The 17,988-nt window shown below is 52.0% G+C and overlaps 8 protein-coding genes across 8 annotated transcripts; 1 reads left to right on the forward strand and 7 right to left on the reverse strand.

Annotated features, from left to right (window-relative positions):
• Positions 1-1,208: 1,208 nt before the first annotated feature.
• LOC113566630 lies at positions 1,209-3,149 on the reverse strand. The gene is made up of 2 exons (XM_026993134.1): positions 2,334-3,149; positions 1,209-2,282 (listed from the first exon to the last, which is right to left on the reverse strand). The coding sequence occupies exons 1-2, from the start codon at positions 3,147-3,149 to the stop codon at positions 1,254-1,256; spliced, it is 1,845 nt and encodes a 614-aa protein (XP_026848935.1). The 3' UTR covers positions 1,209-1,253.
• Positions 3,150-3,346: 197 nt separating this feature from the next.
• On the reverse strand, positions 3,347-5,293 carry LOC6597610. The gene is made up of 3 exons (XM_026993143.1): positions 4,965-5,293; positions 4,376-4,898; positions 3,347-4,312 (listed from the first exon to the last, which is right to left on the reverse strand). The coding sequence occupies exons 1-3, from the start codon at positions 5,291-5,293 to the stop codon at positions 3,347-3,349; spliced, it is 1,818 nt and encodes a 605-aa protein (XP_026848944.1).
• A 955-nt stretch (positions 5,294-6,248) lies between these two features.
• LOC6597611 (selenide, water dikinase) lies at positions 6,249-7,352 on the reverse strand. Its single transcript, XM_002022713.1, has one exon. The coding sequence runs from the start codon at positions 7,350-7,352 to the stop codon at positions 6,249-6,251; it is 1,104 nt and encodes a 367-aa protein (XP_002022749.1).
• Positions 7,353-8,947: 1,595 nt separating this feature from the next.
• On the forward strand, positions 8,948-10,949 carry LOC6597612. Its single transcript, XM_026993145.1, has 4 exons — positions 8,948-9,317; positions 9,377-9,881; positions 9,951-10,138; positions 10,277-10,949. Exons 1-4 carry the CDS (start codon positions 8,989-8,991, stop codon positions 10,947-10,949), a joined length of 1,695 nt encoding a protein of 564 aa, XP_026848946.1. The 5' UTR covers positions 8,948-8,988.
• Positions 10,950-11,352: 403 nt separating this feature from the next.
• On the reverse strand, positions 11,353-12,801 carry LOC6597613 (acetyl-CoA acetyltransferase, mitochondrial). Its single transcript, XM_002022715.2, has one exon. The coding sequence runs from the start codon at positions 12,710-12,712 to the stop codon at positions 11,474-11,476; it is 1,239 nt and encodes a 412-aa protein (XP_002022751.1). The 5' UTR covers positions 12,713-12,801; the 3' UTR covers positions 11,353-11,473.
• A 241-nt stretch (positions 12,802-13,042) lies between these two features.
• LOC6597614 (serine/threonine-protein kinase Nek11) lies at positions 13,043-15,631 on the reverse strand. Its single transcript, XM_002022716.2, has one exon. The coding sequence runs from the start codon at positions 15,598-15,600 to the stop codon at positions 13,225-13,227; it is 2,376 nt and encodes a 791-aa protein (XP_002022752.2). The 5' UTR covers positions 15,601-15,631; the 3' UTR covers positions 13,043-13,224.
• A 1,398-nt stretch (positions 15,632-17,029) lies between these two features.
• LOC6597615 (NADH dehydrogenase [ubiquinone] 1 beta subcomplex subunit 1) lies at positions 17,030-17,298 on the reverse strand. Its single transcript, XM_002022717.2, has one exon. The coding sequence runs from the start codon at positions 17,278-17,280 to the stop codon at positions 17,110-17,112; it is 171 nt and encodes a 56-aa protein (XP_002022753.1). The 5' UTR covers positions 17,281-17,298; the 3' UTR covers positions 17,030-17,109.
• A 2-nt stretch (positions 17,299-17,300) lies between these two features.
• Positions 17,301-17,479, reverse strand: LOC113566620. The gene has a single exon (XM_026993087.1). The coding sequence runs from the start codon at positions 17,473-17,475 to the stop codon at positions 17,311-17,313; it is 165 nt and encodes a 54-aa protein (XP_026848888.1). The 5' UTR covers positions 17,476-17,479; the 3' UTR covers positions 17,301-17,310.
• Between the last annotated feature and the right edge of the window lie 509 nt (positions 17,480-17,988).

Consider the following 17,988-nt stretch of genomic DNA (forward strand, 5'->3'; position numbering starts at 1 on the left):
AATATCTTTGAAAGTATAGTGCAGCTGTAAAAACGGCTCCAAATGATAGTGGGAGCATTGTTTGGAGGAGTGGGTTTGATCGATCCAAGGGGGACATTTTTGCGCGGCATTCCTCAGATTGTGTGGACCATAGCATAATAATGCTTTGGAGCTTTTGAGTCATAAACATACAAAAAGTAAGTACCTAATACTTTACAGATATTTTCAGTAAAAATCAAATCAATGGGTGTGCAAACTCCCACCACAGATGGTGAAGCATGCTGCAAGGTTATCTGTGTCATCTTTCGGTGTATATAGGACATCCCGAGTGACGGTGACGTTCAAGGAACTGCCACAACATCAGCATCTCAGTATGTCTTCGGTGTCTGAGAATAAGGGCATCTGGACATGAGATCAACTATGTTGAATGTGAACAGAATGCCATTCAAGCAACATCAATGGACGCTATGGATTGAGATCGAGTGGCAGGAAATTATATTATTTCGTTCTCTCGCTGGTAGAAGCTCCCAGTTCCGGTAACGATGACGAGTGTATCTCCAAAGATTTATGTTTTAGCTTCTAGATGCAGCTGATATTGTTCGTTCATTTATTTGAATAAAATATAACTTTTTCGGGGACAAATGTTTCTGGGTCTTAGTTTACATTCGCGGCTACCACGTTCACACGTGACTTGGTCGAATGGTCTCTGTTGCCGTTCGCTTATGGGAAATTTTGACAGCGAATTCAGGGGTTTTTATCACATACTATCGGTTGCCCTATACAGGCGAAGCGCACTGTATACCATAAGGAAAACGCAAACTCCCAAGCGATTCCAAGCGATTGAAATGAATTGTACGAATAGGAAACCCGCGACTGTTAGCTGTAATGCATTAACAAATCAGCGTTCATCACTTAAACTAATTGCTGCGTACACGGTAGGGCGTGGTGGTGCCTCCCAAGGCACCCCACCCCACCCCATCCCACCTCACCATCACGGCTGTGGGTGGCGGTATCGGGGCATGTGCGTGACAGGTTTCGGTGTCAGTATTATGCATGAGGCGCATAACCATAAATTAACACCATCAACGGAGCACACACATAGACACAGACAGGTTGTGCCGTGCCTCAGACAGGGGTCGGGCGTGGGTTTTGTGTGGTGGTGCCACCGCCTCCACTGCCAGCCCCGTTAGTGTCAGCGACATGCAAACGGCATGTGTCGGCCCGTAAGAGGTTTACAAATCGCCGGACACCGCAGTGGGGAGTGGGAAGTGGGGCTACAAGAACAGCCGTTGCAGGGAAACCAATCGCTGGGAGAGAAGCTCTAGGAGGAAGATGAGCAGACTCAGGACATGACCCACCACTACCAGCAGAAACATGGCGTAGAGCTCCACGAGACCGAGCTCCTTGAATCCCTGCTCGTTGCGAAGGTAGCTCCCGACGAGCTCCCAGCGTGCCCAAACGGAGACCAGGCCCACGGATCGCATCCACATGATCTCCTCGTTCAGGTGATCGATGAGAAAGGAGTGCTTGCTGAGGTACATCGTCATCTGCAGGCTCACAATGTCCTCGGCAATGATCTCGAAGTGATCGGCCTCCACGGGCTGCCCCAGCCTCTGGCCCATCCTCTGGGCCCGCTCCGCCCTCAGATGATTGAAGTGGATGTACATTTCCAGGGCCGAGGCAGAGACAAGGCGTGACTCCTGCGGATTGGCCGCCAAGTACTCGAGGGGCACCGTTTCCTCGACGTCTGTGAGAATGCGGAAGGTCATGTGCTGCACGCTGGGTATCTCGGAGAGCACGTCGTGCACCAAAGGCGTTAAGACCACAGTGTAGTTCTGCTGCACCAGGGCATCGATGGACTGTGGCCACCTGTTCAGCTGGTGGGTGCGGATCAAATGATAGAGCAGGCCCTGGTACACCGTCCGAATGATCAGTGTGTACAGCATCAGCATGAGGCAGTAGAGGCGTCCGCTGTGCGAGTGTGGCGCCCTCAGCAGCGGCATACCCACAAAGATCAGCTCCAGATTCAGCCAGAGCCTGGACTCGGGCCGCGTCTCGCGCAGCAGCCGCTCGATGGCCAGCTGCAGGAGCGCCGACAGGGCCAGGACCCCGACAATGGCTAGCCAGATCTGCAGGCGGTATGGATAGAAAAGGATGTCGAGCGAACTCAACTCAAAGCTGGAGTCCAGGATGCCGAACACCTCGCGGCTCTGGTGGTAGTTGTGCGTAGAGGTGGCCAACAGGCTGCGGTCCACCGTCTGCCGGATACCGCCCAGCGTCAGATCAGCCTCGTGACGCCGCAGCTGGAAAATCAATCTATTCAAAATCGATTAACTGATCAACGCAAGACTCACCAACTCCAGGGCCTCATCGCGGACACTTTTCGCCTTAAGCTGACGCACGGCTATGGAGAAATTCATCCGCTCGGCGAGGGCCAGAAGCAGGCGACCCTCGTAGCCACCGCTGACGCTGGCACCGGTGCTCTCCGACTCGTGTACCTCAACGAAAGGTGGCACATTCCAGAGGGCACAGCGCAGGCGGCAGCCAAACAGATTTCGTAGCTTCCGCGGAAAGATCTCCGGCTCGAGGAGAGCGCTGCCATTGTAACGATTAATGAGCCGCGGCGACATATCCGAGCAGCTGCGCTCACTGAACGGATAGTAGCTGTATATGAGCACATCCCCATTGGACTTCTGCACCTGGACGCTGCAGTGAATGAGGTGGTAGCGCCAGCAGTACTCAAAGATCTGGCGCATCTCCTCCTGCAGCAGATGGTCCCGCGCCTGCAGGAAGATGAAGTAGTGCTCATTGTAGTTGTACTCGCGGGCATAGTACTCCACCCGGATTTCCGAGAAGGCCGCAAACGAGTCCGTGAATATCACATTGAAGTGCCTGCGCCCCGCAACAGGACGCCAGGGCACACCCTGCTCCACCTTGACAATCTGCAGCGGTGCCAGGCCCCAGTTGCGGAAGAGGGTGCTCATCATTTCGTTGTAAAAGTTGCAGGTGTGCTCGCTCCGGCAGCACAGGATCAGCACCAGGGAGGGCGTCACACTGAGTATATGATGGTGGACAACGTACAGCAGGGCTCGGGCCACAAATTCGTTGATTTGGTTCTCCTGCTCGCCGGACAGATCGCAGTACGAGCTGAGCAGCCCGGTTATGTTCATTCTCCGGTTGCTTCAAGAATGAACAGACCCTCGAACATGGCGTTCGATGGCAAGGGCAGCCAAGGAAATCCCAGGAAGTTTTTGTGTGACTTTCCGTTTAATTGCAGGAAAAGAAAAACTTCTTCCCCATGATTAATGGTTACAGAACGCAGAGGAGTATTGGGAGGGGTGCTTGAGGCAATCGATTGGGCTCTTAACTAAGTTCTTCGGCCAGTCCGACGGTCTCGCCAGCGTTGGAGCAGCAGTTCCCCGGCAAAAACGAAGCCACAAATGGAATACAACAACGTCATCAGCTTGTAGACGCCGGACAATTGGGAATTACTGATGTACCGGCGTCGATCTTGTTCCTGTGGCAGCTTCTCCTTCCTGCGGTGAGCCACGAAGGAGGCGCGTCGCCAGGCGTGTATGAATCCGGTGTCGTCCAGCCGCCGAATGGCGTGGTCCACCTTCTCGTACAGATACGAGTGCTTGGGCATGTAGAGGCCGGCATATTCCACATTCACCGGCTGCCCCACCACATGGTAGCTATCCGGACGGCTGCTGGACCGCAGATACGCCAGAGTCACGTCCATCCCTGCTATGGCAAAGACCTTGTGGCCGCCAGTCTTCTGCAGTGAATCCAGCACCTCCTGGTCGTAGGGCGTGGCCAGGCCCGAGAAGCTCTCCGTCCGGCCGGCCACCAGCGGCATCTCGTGCAGCATTCGCAGCGTATTGCCGGTGCACACGCCCCGAAAGTTCTCCGCCAGCAGTTGCTCCAGGGAGACCGGCAGCGCCGCACACAGCTGCATCCGGATCAGGTGGAAGAGCAGCGACTGGTAGCAGATCCTCAATGGCATCACGGCGTACAGCCAGTGGGCAAAGACCAGCCTGTGCAGCCAGGAGCGTGGCAGGCGGGCCAGCGACTGGCCCAACAACAGCTCCAGCACCGGGAGTCCAGCTCTCCGAATGGCTATCTGCAGAGCCAGGGACCCGAGCAAGATTAGCCACACCGTCCACTCGAAGGGAATGGTGAGCAGTGCCAGCGAACCAATGAGATAGCTATCGCGCTGCAACACAGCCACCAGGGGCGATGAGTAGTAGGACATGCCGGTGGTCAGCAGCTGGTTCCGGCGTGCCGTCTTCCGAAAGTACCCCAGACTAAGATTGGCCCGCCTCTCGAGGAGCTACACCAGAAGGAGGAGGAGTTCAAGTGACTGGAAAGGGGGGTATCCCAGCGGTTTACTTACAAACTCCATGGGTCCTTCGCTGCTCCCATTGGCCAGGCGATAGAACTGCGGCTGGATGAGTGTCAGGTTGATCAGATCCACTGTAAAGTTGAGCAGGCGGGCCAGATGCTCAACCAGCTGGATCTCAAAGCCGCTGGCTCGCAGGCTGTTGCTGTGCTCGTCCCATTTAAGCTCCACGAAGGGCGGCTGGTGCCAGGTGAGCACGGAGATGGGACAGCCGTGAAGCTGGTGCAGCTTCTCGGGGAACATGGTCGGGTTGACCATGCGCTGGCCATCAAAGTGATTCACCTGCACCGGATACGCCGCCTGGCAGTGGTCCGACGTGTACGGGTAGTAGCTGTAAACCAGGACATCCACGTCGGCTGTCTGGATCATCACGTTGCAGTGCAGCCAGTAATGCGCCAGGCAATGGTCCAGGATTAGCCCCAGTTCCATGGGTATGAGATGATCGCGTGTCTGCAGGAAGATGAAGTAATACTCCTGATCATCAAAGTCCGCATTGTCCTCGGTAATGTTTGAGTTACTGCAAAGAAACGCGAATGGATTGGTCAATCGCAAGTCCATCCCCCAATGGCCCCAGAACACTCACACCAGCCCCTCGTAGGAGTCCACCAACATCAGATTGAATCGCTTCCTTCCGGGCACACGCACTCGCTCAAAGTGCGTACTGAATCGCAGCAGCTGCACTGCTGCCACACGCCACGAATAAACGAGTGTGTTCATCACATACTCGAACCAGCGGGCAGTACCCTCATGACGCGTCGAAATCGTCACCACCAGCGTGGCACTCAGCTGGGCCAGCACATTCTCGATGACATACCGCAGGGCCCGGGCCACATACAAATTGGCCTCCTCCACCTGTAGGTCGATGCGCGAACGCTCCACGTAGCTGCTGTAGATCACGCTGCTGGTGTTCATGTTGCGCCGCCAATCGCCCTTCTAGTTCTGACGCGGCGCTCTGCCTCGGCATGGGCTTGGGGCCCTGCCATAGCCGGCCTTTACATCTTGTCTTAGATCCCAATCTGCGAAGCTAATTAAAAGCAAATATGTGTTTTATTCGTGGCTTCGTGGTATACCACCACAATATTGTCGGCAGGAAGATGGAAAACAACCAAATAATTATTCCTCTCAGTTCGCTTTGTGGACACTCTTTATATTTTTAGCACTTTTTGTGAGCTTGCGAGCACTCGTTGGTTTTCTGCTAATGCTAACCCTTAAATAGTGGCAGAAAAATTGTTTGGTTTTTTAACTTTTTTTATATTTAATCACTGCTAGACTTTATTGAACATCCACTCGACAATTTTCCCGCTTGATTTTCAACATTTTCCGCTTGGAAACCGCATGTTTTTATTGCTGGAACGCGAGAAGTGGAAGCTGAGAGAGAGAGAGAGAGAGAGCATTACAAATGCAATGCGTCGGTGGCTTATGTGTGTGTGCTCGCTCATTCCATGCTATCTCCTTCTAGAACAGGATGAAAAGATACATGGTTGTCCGCTCCCGCAACGCGCTCTCTTTCGTGTCTTGTTTTACGTTCAGCGGTACTGAGAGCGCTTTGACGCCATATTTCATGACTAGACTTCCTCCTAATTTCTAGCACAATCCATTCTCTCCGCTTGCCTATTTTTCTAATTGCTCTCTCATTGGAAATTGTCGTCTCCCTCTCCCACCCCTTTAGTAAACGGATGGCATGGGAACATTACATAGATTGTTTAATCATTCCAAGCTCTCCTTCTGCTCCTTATCCTCCGAGAAGCTGAGCGATACCGCTAAAATATTAAAATCTGAATGTAATTTTTCAGTGTAGACATCGATTTCGCATGCAATTTATTGGACGATTTACATATTTATTATAAGAGCAAATATAATCCACTACTTATTCATAAACCTCGATGATTTTAACATTCTCGATGATGGAGGCTTTCCGGATGCCGCTCTGCACAGTGCCGATGATCCAGGCCGGGCTGTCACCATATGCCCCGATGAACTTGCAAAGAGCAACGGCCTCCTCACGGGGCATGCAGATGAGCAGGCCACCGGAAGTCTCAACAGAAAGACCCTGCAGCAGGGGGCACTTATCGTCAACGGTCGATGCTTTGGCAGCAGCTGCCATCTTGCTGATCACCGGCAAAGTATCAATGACAAACGACACTGGCTTCTTTTGGAGCAAAGCCAGTTTGTTGGCATGATGCAGGATACCGAACCCGGACACAGCCATGGCCCCATGGGCATTGTGCACGTGCATGAGGTTCGAGGCCTGGCGATTGAGGCGACACATCGTATTGACGGCCTGCTGATAGGCCGCACGGACATCCTCTTCGGAGACGAACATCTTGTAGCGCTCCCAGCGTTCCGGCTGACCTATACACTCATAGGCATCGATGGCTACCTGGGTGCCCAGGGGTTTGGTCAGCACCAGGACATCACCATCCAGAGCATTGCCGCGTGCCACCAGATGGTGCTGCGGCCAGTAGGCTGAGGCCAAGCCGCCGCCCATGAAACAGCTAGTGTGCATGTACATGGCCCACATCTCCTTTCCGTGGGTGCCCTTGAAGCATTCCTTGAAGCCTGTCTCCATCATCGAGAATACAGCATTGAACTCCTTGTTGGTCATCTGAGGGGGCTTGCAAGCCATCATCATCATTTTATCACAAGCTGTAATGCCAATGGCGTAGAAATTGCCGAGCGCCTCGGCGCAGATGATCTTCCCCATGGCGCAAGGATCGTCGATGATCGGGTACCGGCACTCGATGCGCAAGTGGTGGCGCTGTCCTCCACCACCAGCACTGGTGTTGATGTTCATTTGGCGCAGCATCTGCTGCAGCTGCGTTTCCTGACGTTGGGAGCCTATTGGGAGGCTATTAAACATCTCCGATACCACGCTTTCGGGTACCTGGCAGCCGGAGCCCTTCAGCTCGAGGTAGCTGGTCAGACGGAAGGAGTCATCTAAGCCGTTAGGAACGGGTTCAGAGGCGCTCATTGTAAAATATGCAATATGCTAACTCCAAAGTATTTTATTTGTTCACAGTCAGAAAGCGTTTGACAGCGGCTTTCAAGTGGCAGGGTTGCCTAGACTACTTTTGATGCCTGCACTTCTTAAAATGGCGTCACGAATGGACCTTATCGATAGCTATTATAATTAATATATGTATACATATATGTGTATAAATTTATTATTCCTTCGTTAACCATCTTCGGATTTAGTTTTTTTAATGCTAGTTGGATAATTATTTTCATAAAAATGGATTGATGCATTTTCTGCACCTAATTTACCATTACTCGCTCTTTTCTGGCAACACGATCTCGATCTGGCATCCCACTCGTTGCAGAAACCACGCCGCCACGCACAACTCGTCGAAAATCAACGCAAATTTTGTACTTTATAAAATAAAGAAAAAGGCCATATGGACTGCATCCAGAGTCATTTGATAACTATAAAGAGCATAGACTCGTAAATTTCTTGGATTCCGCCACGGAAACCTGACGGGACTTGGCGGGCTGGTGTACAGTGATTTGCTGTCTGAACTACGACAAGGAGGCAAGGAGGGCCGTTACCAAATCCCAAATCGGGAGTCGGGATCTCCATAAACCTGGCTACTCCGCTGTACTTTGAACCTGGTCGATGGTTCGTCTAATCGAATGTCACAATGCCCACGGGTCCACCAATATAGGCTTCCTCGGTCTCCTGACTGATGCCCATGCCCTGGTCGCTGTCCAAAAGCACTCAGTGTCGTTTGTCACCGATACTCTTCCGGTGATCGGCACGATGGTTGCCCGTTGTCATTTATAAATGTACATATGTATATTTTATTGAATAAAGCTTACATCTCATAAGGGAATAGATTTAGAAGAAATGCTAACGTTTGGAGGTACTGAAGAAGGAAGATATTCCTGTTTTCATTCAGTAAAAGATGTAGCAATAGCACTAAGTGCCTCTAAACTTAGGTACAGGCATATTTAAAGAACATACTAGTACACAAAATAAGTCTCACGGATATTCAGGGATCAAATAACTTAAAAACTATTTGAAAAATAGTTTAATCTGTAGAACTGTGTATGCAACAAACCAAGCTTTATTGCGTATTAATAATAAGGAATACACCAAATAAGAGATAATAAGGAAGGAATAAGGAATAAATTGTTTACCTTTTATTCCACCTGAAAGATGCAGTATGTGACTGAGAGCTTGTTACCAAAAGAGCTGCGTTTTCCGAAAGCTCAAACCATTTTATATGTACACATATACCATACAACAGGTACATACATATATGCTTATAAAGTAGAAACTATGGAATGTCTACGCTGTCTCTAATACCTTCAGAAAGTGTAACCGAAACACCCACCACCTTATCGATGGAGTCTTTGACAAGTATTGTATATTTTTAGGCAATTGTTTGAGCCAGTTCGATGTGCACTGCGTGCATGACCTCACAATAGAGTTTTGTTTGACTTTGTTCTAACGACCCATCGCCGCACACCATTGTCCATCGTTGACGACTAATGAGAGGCAAACATCAGAAAGTGGCCAAAGCAGAGACCACTCCGCCGGGTAACCGCTGGAGCAGCTGGCCTGCGATGCCGTCCATATTAGTAAGCAGCCAGCCCGGCGGAGCGACATGAACATAACCAGCCTGCTCCACTTTGAGTCGATGAAGTACAGCGGTGCCCAGACGCAGGCGGCGGCCATCAATCAGTTTGTGGCAAGCGCATTGCGCGTGTTCATCGAGGACTTTTACCAGCGCCTAGCGCCCGCCTTCATTGTTATCCTGTCGTGCCGCCGGCCTAGTCCACTCAATTTCTATCGGAACATCATGCAGCTGCTGTACGAGAGCGTGGACACAATGATCATCCAGCTGGTGCATCACAATCACAACCAGAGCCGGCAACGCATCGAGGGTCCACGTACGCACAATCTGCTGCTGGTGGACTCGCTGGACGCACTGCTGTAACGGTAACGGTACCAGAACGGTAATCCTCCTCTAATTCCTTCCGTCCTTCTTCCAGCGACATTGAGATCCACACGTACACCGCACAGTCCGATGCCAGCGAGTATTATTTCATATTCCTACAACAGCGGGATGCCCTGATTCCGCAGGACATGCTGGGTGTGTTCGCCTACTGCTGGCGCAATCAGCTCATCAACTGCAACGTGATGACCCAAAGCTCTGGCGGGCAGGTAGTCCTGCACACGTACTTTCCCTATGCGCCCCACCGCCAGTGCGGCGACACAATGCCAACGCAGATCAATCAATTTTCGGAGGGAGAGTGGCAGCATCGCGACTACTTCCCATCGAAGCTGCGGAACCTTCAGCAGTGTCCGCTGGTGGTGCTGGCCCGCCGTGTCCAACCCTTCTTCGATGTGGACGGACGGCAGCAACTGAGGGGTCTGGAGGGTCGCCTGCTCCTGGAGCTAGCCAAGCGGATGAACTTCAGCATACGCTTCAGGGGACTGCAGGAGCAGCAGGAGAGTCACATCACCTGGACAGAGCAGCAGCTGTTGGAGCAGTTGGTGAGTGGCCAGAAGAAGGCACTGCCTCTTCCTCCTGCTTCCATTTCAGTGTTTTCTTGTACTCCACAGATGCAGGACCGCATCGCACATTTGGCCATCGGCTATGTGCGGAAGCGGATACAATATGCCGCCAATCTGACGGCCGTGTTTCCGCACTACTCCAACAAGCTGGTCAGCTGCCTCCTGCTGAATTCCCACAATCTGACCAGCTTGGAGATCTGGTTCTTTCCCTTCCAAACCATTGCCTGGCTCTTTTTGCTGGGCAGCCTCCTCGGCTTCTTTGGTATCCTTCTGCTGCTGTGCTGGCGGGCCGGAGATCGAGTTTCCCTCTTCTTGGCAGTCTACGCTGCTGCCCTGGGCGTGCCTGTGGCCCCGCTGAAGCAAGCCTCGCTGCAGTTGCTCTTCGGCAGCTGGCTGTGTTTCACGCTGATCGTGCGGGCCATGTACTCGGCCCTGCTCTTTCTGATCGTGCGCTACCATGTGCACCAGACGCTGCCGCGCAGCCTCATGGAGCTGGTGGAACGCGGATATACGGCTGTGATGAGTCGCATCACAATGCAGGACCTCCGCGTGGTGTCTAGCCTACAGCAGTTTATCAGCCAGCGCTCTGTGATCGTCGCATCTGAGCTGGACGATGAGATACTGCGTCGGCTGGACCAGTGCTCGGAGCAGACTTTGGCGGGCACACATCCGCATTTCTTCGGACTCCTGGCGCAGGACGCATTGCTGCATCTCACCCAGAGCGGCCACAGGGCGGGAGCCTACTACATTGTGCCGCAGTACGTGCTGGAGCAGCAGCTGGCCATCTATCTGCCAAAGCACTCGCACCTGGTGGTGCAGTTTGACCACCTGGTCATGTCCATTCGCGCCGTCGGCCTTATGCACTACTGGGCCGGGCAATTGGGCAGCGAGAAGTACTTTCGCAGCACGTTCTTGTACCGAGAAAGGAGCATCAGGCAGCCGGATCTCTGGGGAATTTACGTAATTGCCGCGGCACTTTACTTTTGCTCACTGATCGTGTTCCTTTGGGAGCTCATATCGGTCAGATGGGATCACATTGCAAGCTGAAAGGGAGGTGCAAATGTCTTCAAAACATTGTTTTTTTTTAGAAGCGAAAAAGTACATTAACCTGCAAATAAATGTCCGTTATGCTATATAGCGATGGGAAAAATTATTAGATTGCGTGCTAGAGCTGGTGGTTTTCGTGAATCGATAGATATGATTGAAATCAGTTGGCAGCGCTCCTTAAGACATGCCAATCAAATTTAAATTACTTTGCTTTTTCAGCATTATTTTTTTCATTATATTGAAATGTAGTATATTGGAATACCCAATAAATATTGTTAGGGATATTTTCAGCTCTTTGGGATGCCTTATGTAATGCCATAAAGTAATTTTCTTTTCATAATTTTATTATGCAAATCACAAAATTCCATTTGATGCTCAAGAAAGGGACAGACACAGCTACACATAGAGAGGGAGAGGGAAAGCATATTGTATAATAACATTTAACAGATAAATTTCAATTGGTTAAAAAATAAATGCATTTCTGGTTGCTGGGGTCACAGGATGCAGCAAAAGTGAGCTCCTGCTTAGAGCTTCTCCAGCAGAATGGAGGAGGCACCACCACCGCCATTGCAGATGGACGCACATCCCAGCTGTCCGGGTTTAAGGCTGTGCGCGAGATGGGTGACCAGACGGGCTCCAGACATGCCTATGGGATGGCCAAGGGAGACGGCACCGCCGTGCACATTCACCTTGCTGGGATCCAAATCCATTTTCTTTATATTGGCAAGCGCGACCAGGGAGAAGGCCTCATTAATCTCCCACATTGCCACGTCCTCCTTGCGCACGCCAGCGCGCTCCAGCAGCTTGGGCACTGCAAAGGCCGGGGCGATGGGGAAGTCAATGGGATCGGTCTCCGCATCCTGGAAGGCTACAATCCGGGCCAGAGGCTTGAGGCCGGCACGCTGCACGGCATCGGCGGACATCAGAACGACAGCGGCACCACCATCGTTCAAGGTGGAGGCGTTGCCGGCGGTCACAGTGCCGTTTTCGCGTTGGAAGACCGTCGCCAGCTGCCCGAACTTGTCGAAATTGATCCGCTTAAACTCCTCGTCCTCGGAGATGATCACCTCGGGCTTGCGCTTCTGCTGGATCTTGACAGGGGCGATCTCGTCGGCAAAGGCATTGGCCTGCCAGGCAAGGGCCGAACGCTTGTACGACTGAATGGCGTAAGCATCCTGGTCCGCGCGGGAGATGGTCATCTTCTTGGCCGTGTTCTCCGCACAGTTGCCCATGTGGAACTTGTTGTACACATCCCAGAGGCCGTCGAACACAATGCCGTCGATGAGGTTGACGCCGCCGTAGGGTGTGGCGCCGCGCTTCAAATAGAAGGGGACATTGGACATGGACTCCATGCCGCCGGCGATGACCACATCGGCGTAACCGAGCATCAACGACTGGGCGCCCAGCATGACCGACTTCATGCCCGAGGAGCACACTTTATTCACGGTGGTGCAACACACGTTGGTCGGCAGGCCGGCGAAAATTGCAGCCTGGCGGGCGGGAGCCTGTCCCAGTCCTGCGGACACCACATTTCCCATTATCACTTCGTTGACGTCGGTCTTTGCGATCCCGGCCCGCTCAATGGCCGCCTCGATGGCGGTGGCACCCAGTTGGGTGGCGCTGAGTGGCGCCAGTTGGCTCTGGAAGCTGCCGATCGGTGTGCGGGCGGCGGCCACAACCAGCACATCTTGGAGCTTGGAGCTGTACGCGCGACGCGTCTGGACGCAGAGGCTGCGCGTGGCCTGCAACAGATTGGCGGACATCACGTTGTTGGATGCGGGGCAGCAATTTAATAATTGAATCGACTGATCACACGATGTGGAATATAATCAGAATCAGATCGCAAACCTGTTGCTCGCTTGCGTAACAGATGCTGGCCTATCGATCGACCCCTTAACCACCTATCGATTGCGAACAGCTGTTCCTCGTTGGCCATTTAGCAGCACTTCAATCGGTTTAATTGAATTTAACGGCACTTGGTGATCAAGCTGCGAATTTCTTGTATGTAAATATTTTCTTTTTATTCAATACAAGATATTGTACTGCTAAAGATGATTACTTCTAATAAAAATTGCACAGATAATGCCATGGTCTTACAACTAATAATACACTTTATAGGATTGAAAGACCTTCATGAAAAAATACACAAAAAATAGGAAAAAAAAAATGGTAGGTTGTATGCTTGCATAACGGAACTTATTCCACATCACAAGGCGCGAATCGCTCCGAACCGCTCCTGGCACTCGCCTCAATCCTGTCCGCCTCTGGCTCGCCCTCAAATCAGCATTTGCTCGCGGGACGACAGCTTCTGGGGACCACCGCCGGCCACCACCAGGGAGCGACGCATGCGGTTCCTCTGCATCGTCGAGTTCCGTTCCCGCACCGACTGACGCAGGTGCTGCCGCCTCCCTCCGGCTCCGGCAACACTGCTGGCGCCTGCCGCATCCTTTTCGGCAGCATTCATGGCCGCCAGCAGCTCAAAGGCTTGCTTCTTCTGCTCCTTGGTCCAGAGGTTGGCCAGCGGTGCGGATGGTGCTGGTGCCGGTCCTGGTCCTGCTGGCTGTTGGGCAGCCGGTGGTTTCAAAGCCAATGGTGGCCGGAATCGATTGTTGGCCGGCGGCTGCGCCTGCAGCTGGGCTGGTGGCGCCACAGCCACAGGCTTGGGGACCGATTTCGAGCCTCGACTGAGCCCAAACAAAGCCAGGATGGACTTGCGGCGAGTGGAGGAGGCCTGGCTGTCGCCCGAATCATTACTGGAGACGCTCATCTGCATGGGCTGAACAGTGGTCGGTGGAACAGGGACAGGCACAGCGCTGCTTGGAGGAGGTACATTCTCAATGCCGTACGTGACGAACTTCTGTGGCGACTGGAACGTGACCTTGCGCAGAGTGTTGGCGTGACTCTGCAGGGACTTGGGCGCCGGCAGGGCGGCCAGGTTGAGCTTCGCCACCGTCGGAGAGGTCTCGTTCAGCTCGATGGTGCAGTAAGTGTCATCATGATGCACTTTCGTGTGGGGCCTGCGCGGTGGAATGGGAGGAGCTGCCATCGCTGTGTCCGTCTGGCTGCACTTGCAGCACGTGGCTGTTGGCGGCTGCTGATCCAGCTTCTCGAGAAGCTCCCGTTGCAGGGCCTGCACACGCTTCTCGGCCAGCTGCAGCTGGTTCTCGCGTGCCTGCAGCTCGAGGAGTTTTTGCTGCATCAGTGACTCCTGGGCACGGATGGCATGTAGACGCGTCTGCAGCACATCATCGAAGATGTTTTGCGTGAGGAGACGAGGACTCTGACCTTGGCCCTCCTCCAAGCGCTTCTGCGGTTGATCCGCCACTTGCTCTTCGCGTCTGATGCTCTCGTAGAGCGCTGGATCCGATTGCTGGACCTTGTTGGTGGGAAAGATGCGACGCTTTGCCGAGTAGAAGAGCTCGCTGCGCAGATCCGGTGTGAAGACCCCAGTGACGCTCAGCCGTCGCTGTCCGTAGTCCTCGTTGAAGCTGTACTGCTCCGTAAACATGGTGCTGGACAGCTCGGGCAGATCCTCGAAGAGCTGCCCCATGCCAGGCATATTGAAGTCCTCGCCAGCCTCCACCAAAGTAGGGAACTCCCCATCCAATTCCGAGATGTTGCGCACGACAAGCGGATGCCGGATGATTACCTCGATGCCGGGACGCTGCTCATGATCCACGGCCAGCATAAAGGCAATTATCTCCTGCAGATCGGAGCTGTAGACGCCGGGAATTCGGCTGAACTCGCCCTGAGCAATCTTCTCCGACAATTGATCGAAGGCGCGGCCCCGGAAGGGTGGCCGCAGGGCGCACATCTCGTAGACCAAGCAGCCCACGGCCCAGACATCGCTCTTGCGGTCGTACTGTCGTCCCTTGACCAGCTCCGGGCTCATGTAGTGCGGCGTGCCCACAAAGGAAGCGGCAAAGCTCTGGTCCCGCCGCAGCATACGCGCCAGACCGAAATCGCCGAGCTTGGCATTGCCGGCCGCATCCAAGAATATGTTCGCCGGCTTGATGTCCCTATGCAGGATGGTGCCGTTGGGTATCTTGTTGTGGCACACCTGCAGGGCGCGGCACAGCTGGAAGAGGACGCGCCAGATGTAGCGCTCCTCAAAGCGCTGTCGCTGCGCTCGGGCCCGCTGTATGAGCTGGGAGAGGTCGCCGCCCGCACAGCACTCCATCACAATATAGATGGACTTGGCCTCACGGTTCACCAGATGGTGGTAGTACTGCACGATGTTCGGATGCTGCAGCTGGCGCAGCATACTGATCTCCGAGACGAGCGAATCGCACTTGTCGTCGTCCAGCTCGTCGTAGTTCATGCCCTTCCAGGCGAACAGCTCGCCGGTGCTCTTGTCCCGCACCTTGTAGCAGGTGCCGAACGAGCCGTTGCCCATCACGGCCAGCACCTCGTAGTCCTGCAGGGTCTTGTGGGCAAAGTCCGATGGATCCTCACCAGATCTGGTGGCCACATTCTGCGGCTTGTCGCTCATTCTGTGTGTGGGTCCGAGCGAGCGAAGGGGGACGACGCGTGATTCCGTTATTTTTGTGGGTCTGCTCCTCCTCACTATTTCTCGCCCTGTATCTGTACTTTCGCGTCGAAGTCCGAACACGAACTGAACTCCAGCCTGGCCTCTTCTCTGCCTCTCCATACGGGTTTCGGGCGAAGCGAAGGCTGCTGCGCCGACGCACCCACACAAACAAGCTACCTGCGAAAAAGCAAACAACAAAATACAGAAAAGACCGATGGCACTGCTCGCTTAGCTATTTTCCCGCTAAATCTAGCCCTTATATAGAAGATATGTATATAGAAGAAATATAGTTATAAGCCGAGTGATGCTGGCTTAGCGACTATGGTAACCACAAGAATGGGAATAAATATGTATTTTCTTTATACATTCATTCTTATAATATTGTAGTATTATTTAAAACAAACATATTATCCACAGACAAAAATAATGTACTCCCAGACCCAGATTTTCTGAAGAAAGCTAAATAAAGTAACAAAAAATACATATTAAGAATCGGATTTTCATCTGAATGTATCTATATGCAAAGATTATGAATATGTATGCATTACTGCACAAGTGGTGGACATTTTCCCGCCATCACATGCTGCCAACACTGATGCCGTGATATTCCTGCATTTCTCGTTTGTTTCCAAGAATGGTAATCTGTTGCTGTCGCACTCTCGCACACAAACGAGAATATGCACTTTGCAAATCGCCTTTCCTGTCGTACTCGTACACTCTCCCCCCGCTGTGCGAGCAACGTGCACTTGTGAGGCGAATTTTCGGGACCTCAGGAGAGCCTGTGTACAAAATAGAACCGTTGGACACAATCAAAATCTTCCATGACGCAGCACGCCCTGGCAATTCCAGCTATTGTTGCCTCTTGAGCCCAAACCCGAGCCTTTTCCCCCCACCCTCGACGAGCCTGACCATAAAAATAAATTAGTTTTGTTGCATTGGCATTTCAATTTGGTTTCTCAATTGTCGTCTGGCTATACTATGCGCTGCGGTGCGCCTCTCAAGCGGAGATTGGATTATGTTACCACTCAGATTTCATAAACATATTTCCAATGCATTTTCATTGAGTGGACAGTATAGAGTATGACGAGCCGAGCTGTTAGCAATCTAACGGGACCGATTCCAAGCAAGAATTTTGCGCAGTTCTAAATAAAAACAGACGCACGCATACACACAGAAGCATCCATCGCGGGTCGATGGTGTTGTCTCGCTTCCACTTTAGTAAATAAACATACAATAGGAGGATCCTCAGAGCCAGGTAAATTCGAGGGAAAAACGAGTTATGTTATCTTCTGCCTGGTCCAGAGAGGGCCCTGGCTTATCGTTAGGCCCCTGTGTTGATGTTTTTATGGTTTTCATGTGTAAAACAAACAATGGGTGCAAACGAGACTCAGACGCAATCCTTCATAAATAAATCAAGTCGCAGAAAGGTCTACACTCGGGTCCCGTATTCTCGGGCTCGCCCCCGTCACCGCAGCCAGATTTGTACAGGTCGGGCAGATACACAGCATTGTGGGTTATACAGATTACAGATCGCACTCACCAGGGCAACTTTCACATAGCCATTTTACGGTTTATTAGTTAAGAGTGAAAAAACATGTTATTTTATGCTAAGTAAAGTGCTGCCCACCCTCACCATGATGGCGTTTGGTTCTCGCTGCCACCGGGACGGGCATACAGAGCGCTCTTGTCGCGGAACATGGTCATTCGCTCCGTCTCCTTCTTGTCCAGAAAGTGGCCAAGGGCGAAGCCGAATAACGGCACGGCTGCCCACAGGGCACGCTTGTCCAGGCCGAGCACCATCTTAGCGGGATATTGACGAAATACTTCCTCCTAGCTCTGACTCTTTAGCTGAGCGCTGTGTGCCAACTGGTGTTGCTGGCGCTTCCACTTGCGGGTGTGCGACCAATCTGCGTAAATAGAGCCGACTGCAACAGTGGGAAAGAAAATCACTGCAGCGTACTTTCGAGCCAATTGCGAGACAACACTACTGCCCATAAGTCTGTAAAACAAACACAATATGAGACATGAGGATATGGTACGTAGGGAAGTCAGAGCGTGGTGGAGCACTGATGTTTGGATTACGTAATGGAAATGACAGGCAGACACTTTTTCATTTGTTAGATGGGAGTGCGGTGTTGGCAATTCTTACTATGATTTTGTTTACGACGTTTAAATGCTTCGGAAGTGCGAATTTTCTATAAATTCTGGATCCAATTTCATAAATTAGTTTTGTTTTGCAACTTACTTATAGCAGCGATAGCACTAGTGCTGCCGGACTACACAAATTCAATGCCCGAGCAGGCAGCACCATCAGCTGTTCAACTATCGATTGCTGCGATGCATTGGGTGCGATAGGTATTTGCACCGAAATATCATATTTAAATGCAATTTATTTGTTGATTTTTTTTCTTCACTTGTGTATATGCTATAGGACCTGATTTTCCTAGCATGCCATTTAAAATGAGTACTAATCTATAGGTTACAAATTCAGCTATAACTGGACAGTGC

Source organism: Drosophila persimilis, unplaced genomic scaffold (assembly GCF_003286085.1).
Source record: "Drosophila persimilis strain 14011-0111.01,24,50 unplaced genomic scaffold, DperRS2 tig00000804-arrow-arrow-pilon, whole genome shotgun sequence".
In the NCBI taxonomy this organism is placed as follows: Eukaryota; Metazoa; Arthropoda; class Insecta; order Diptera; family Drosophilidae; genus Drosophila; species Drosophila persimilis.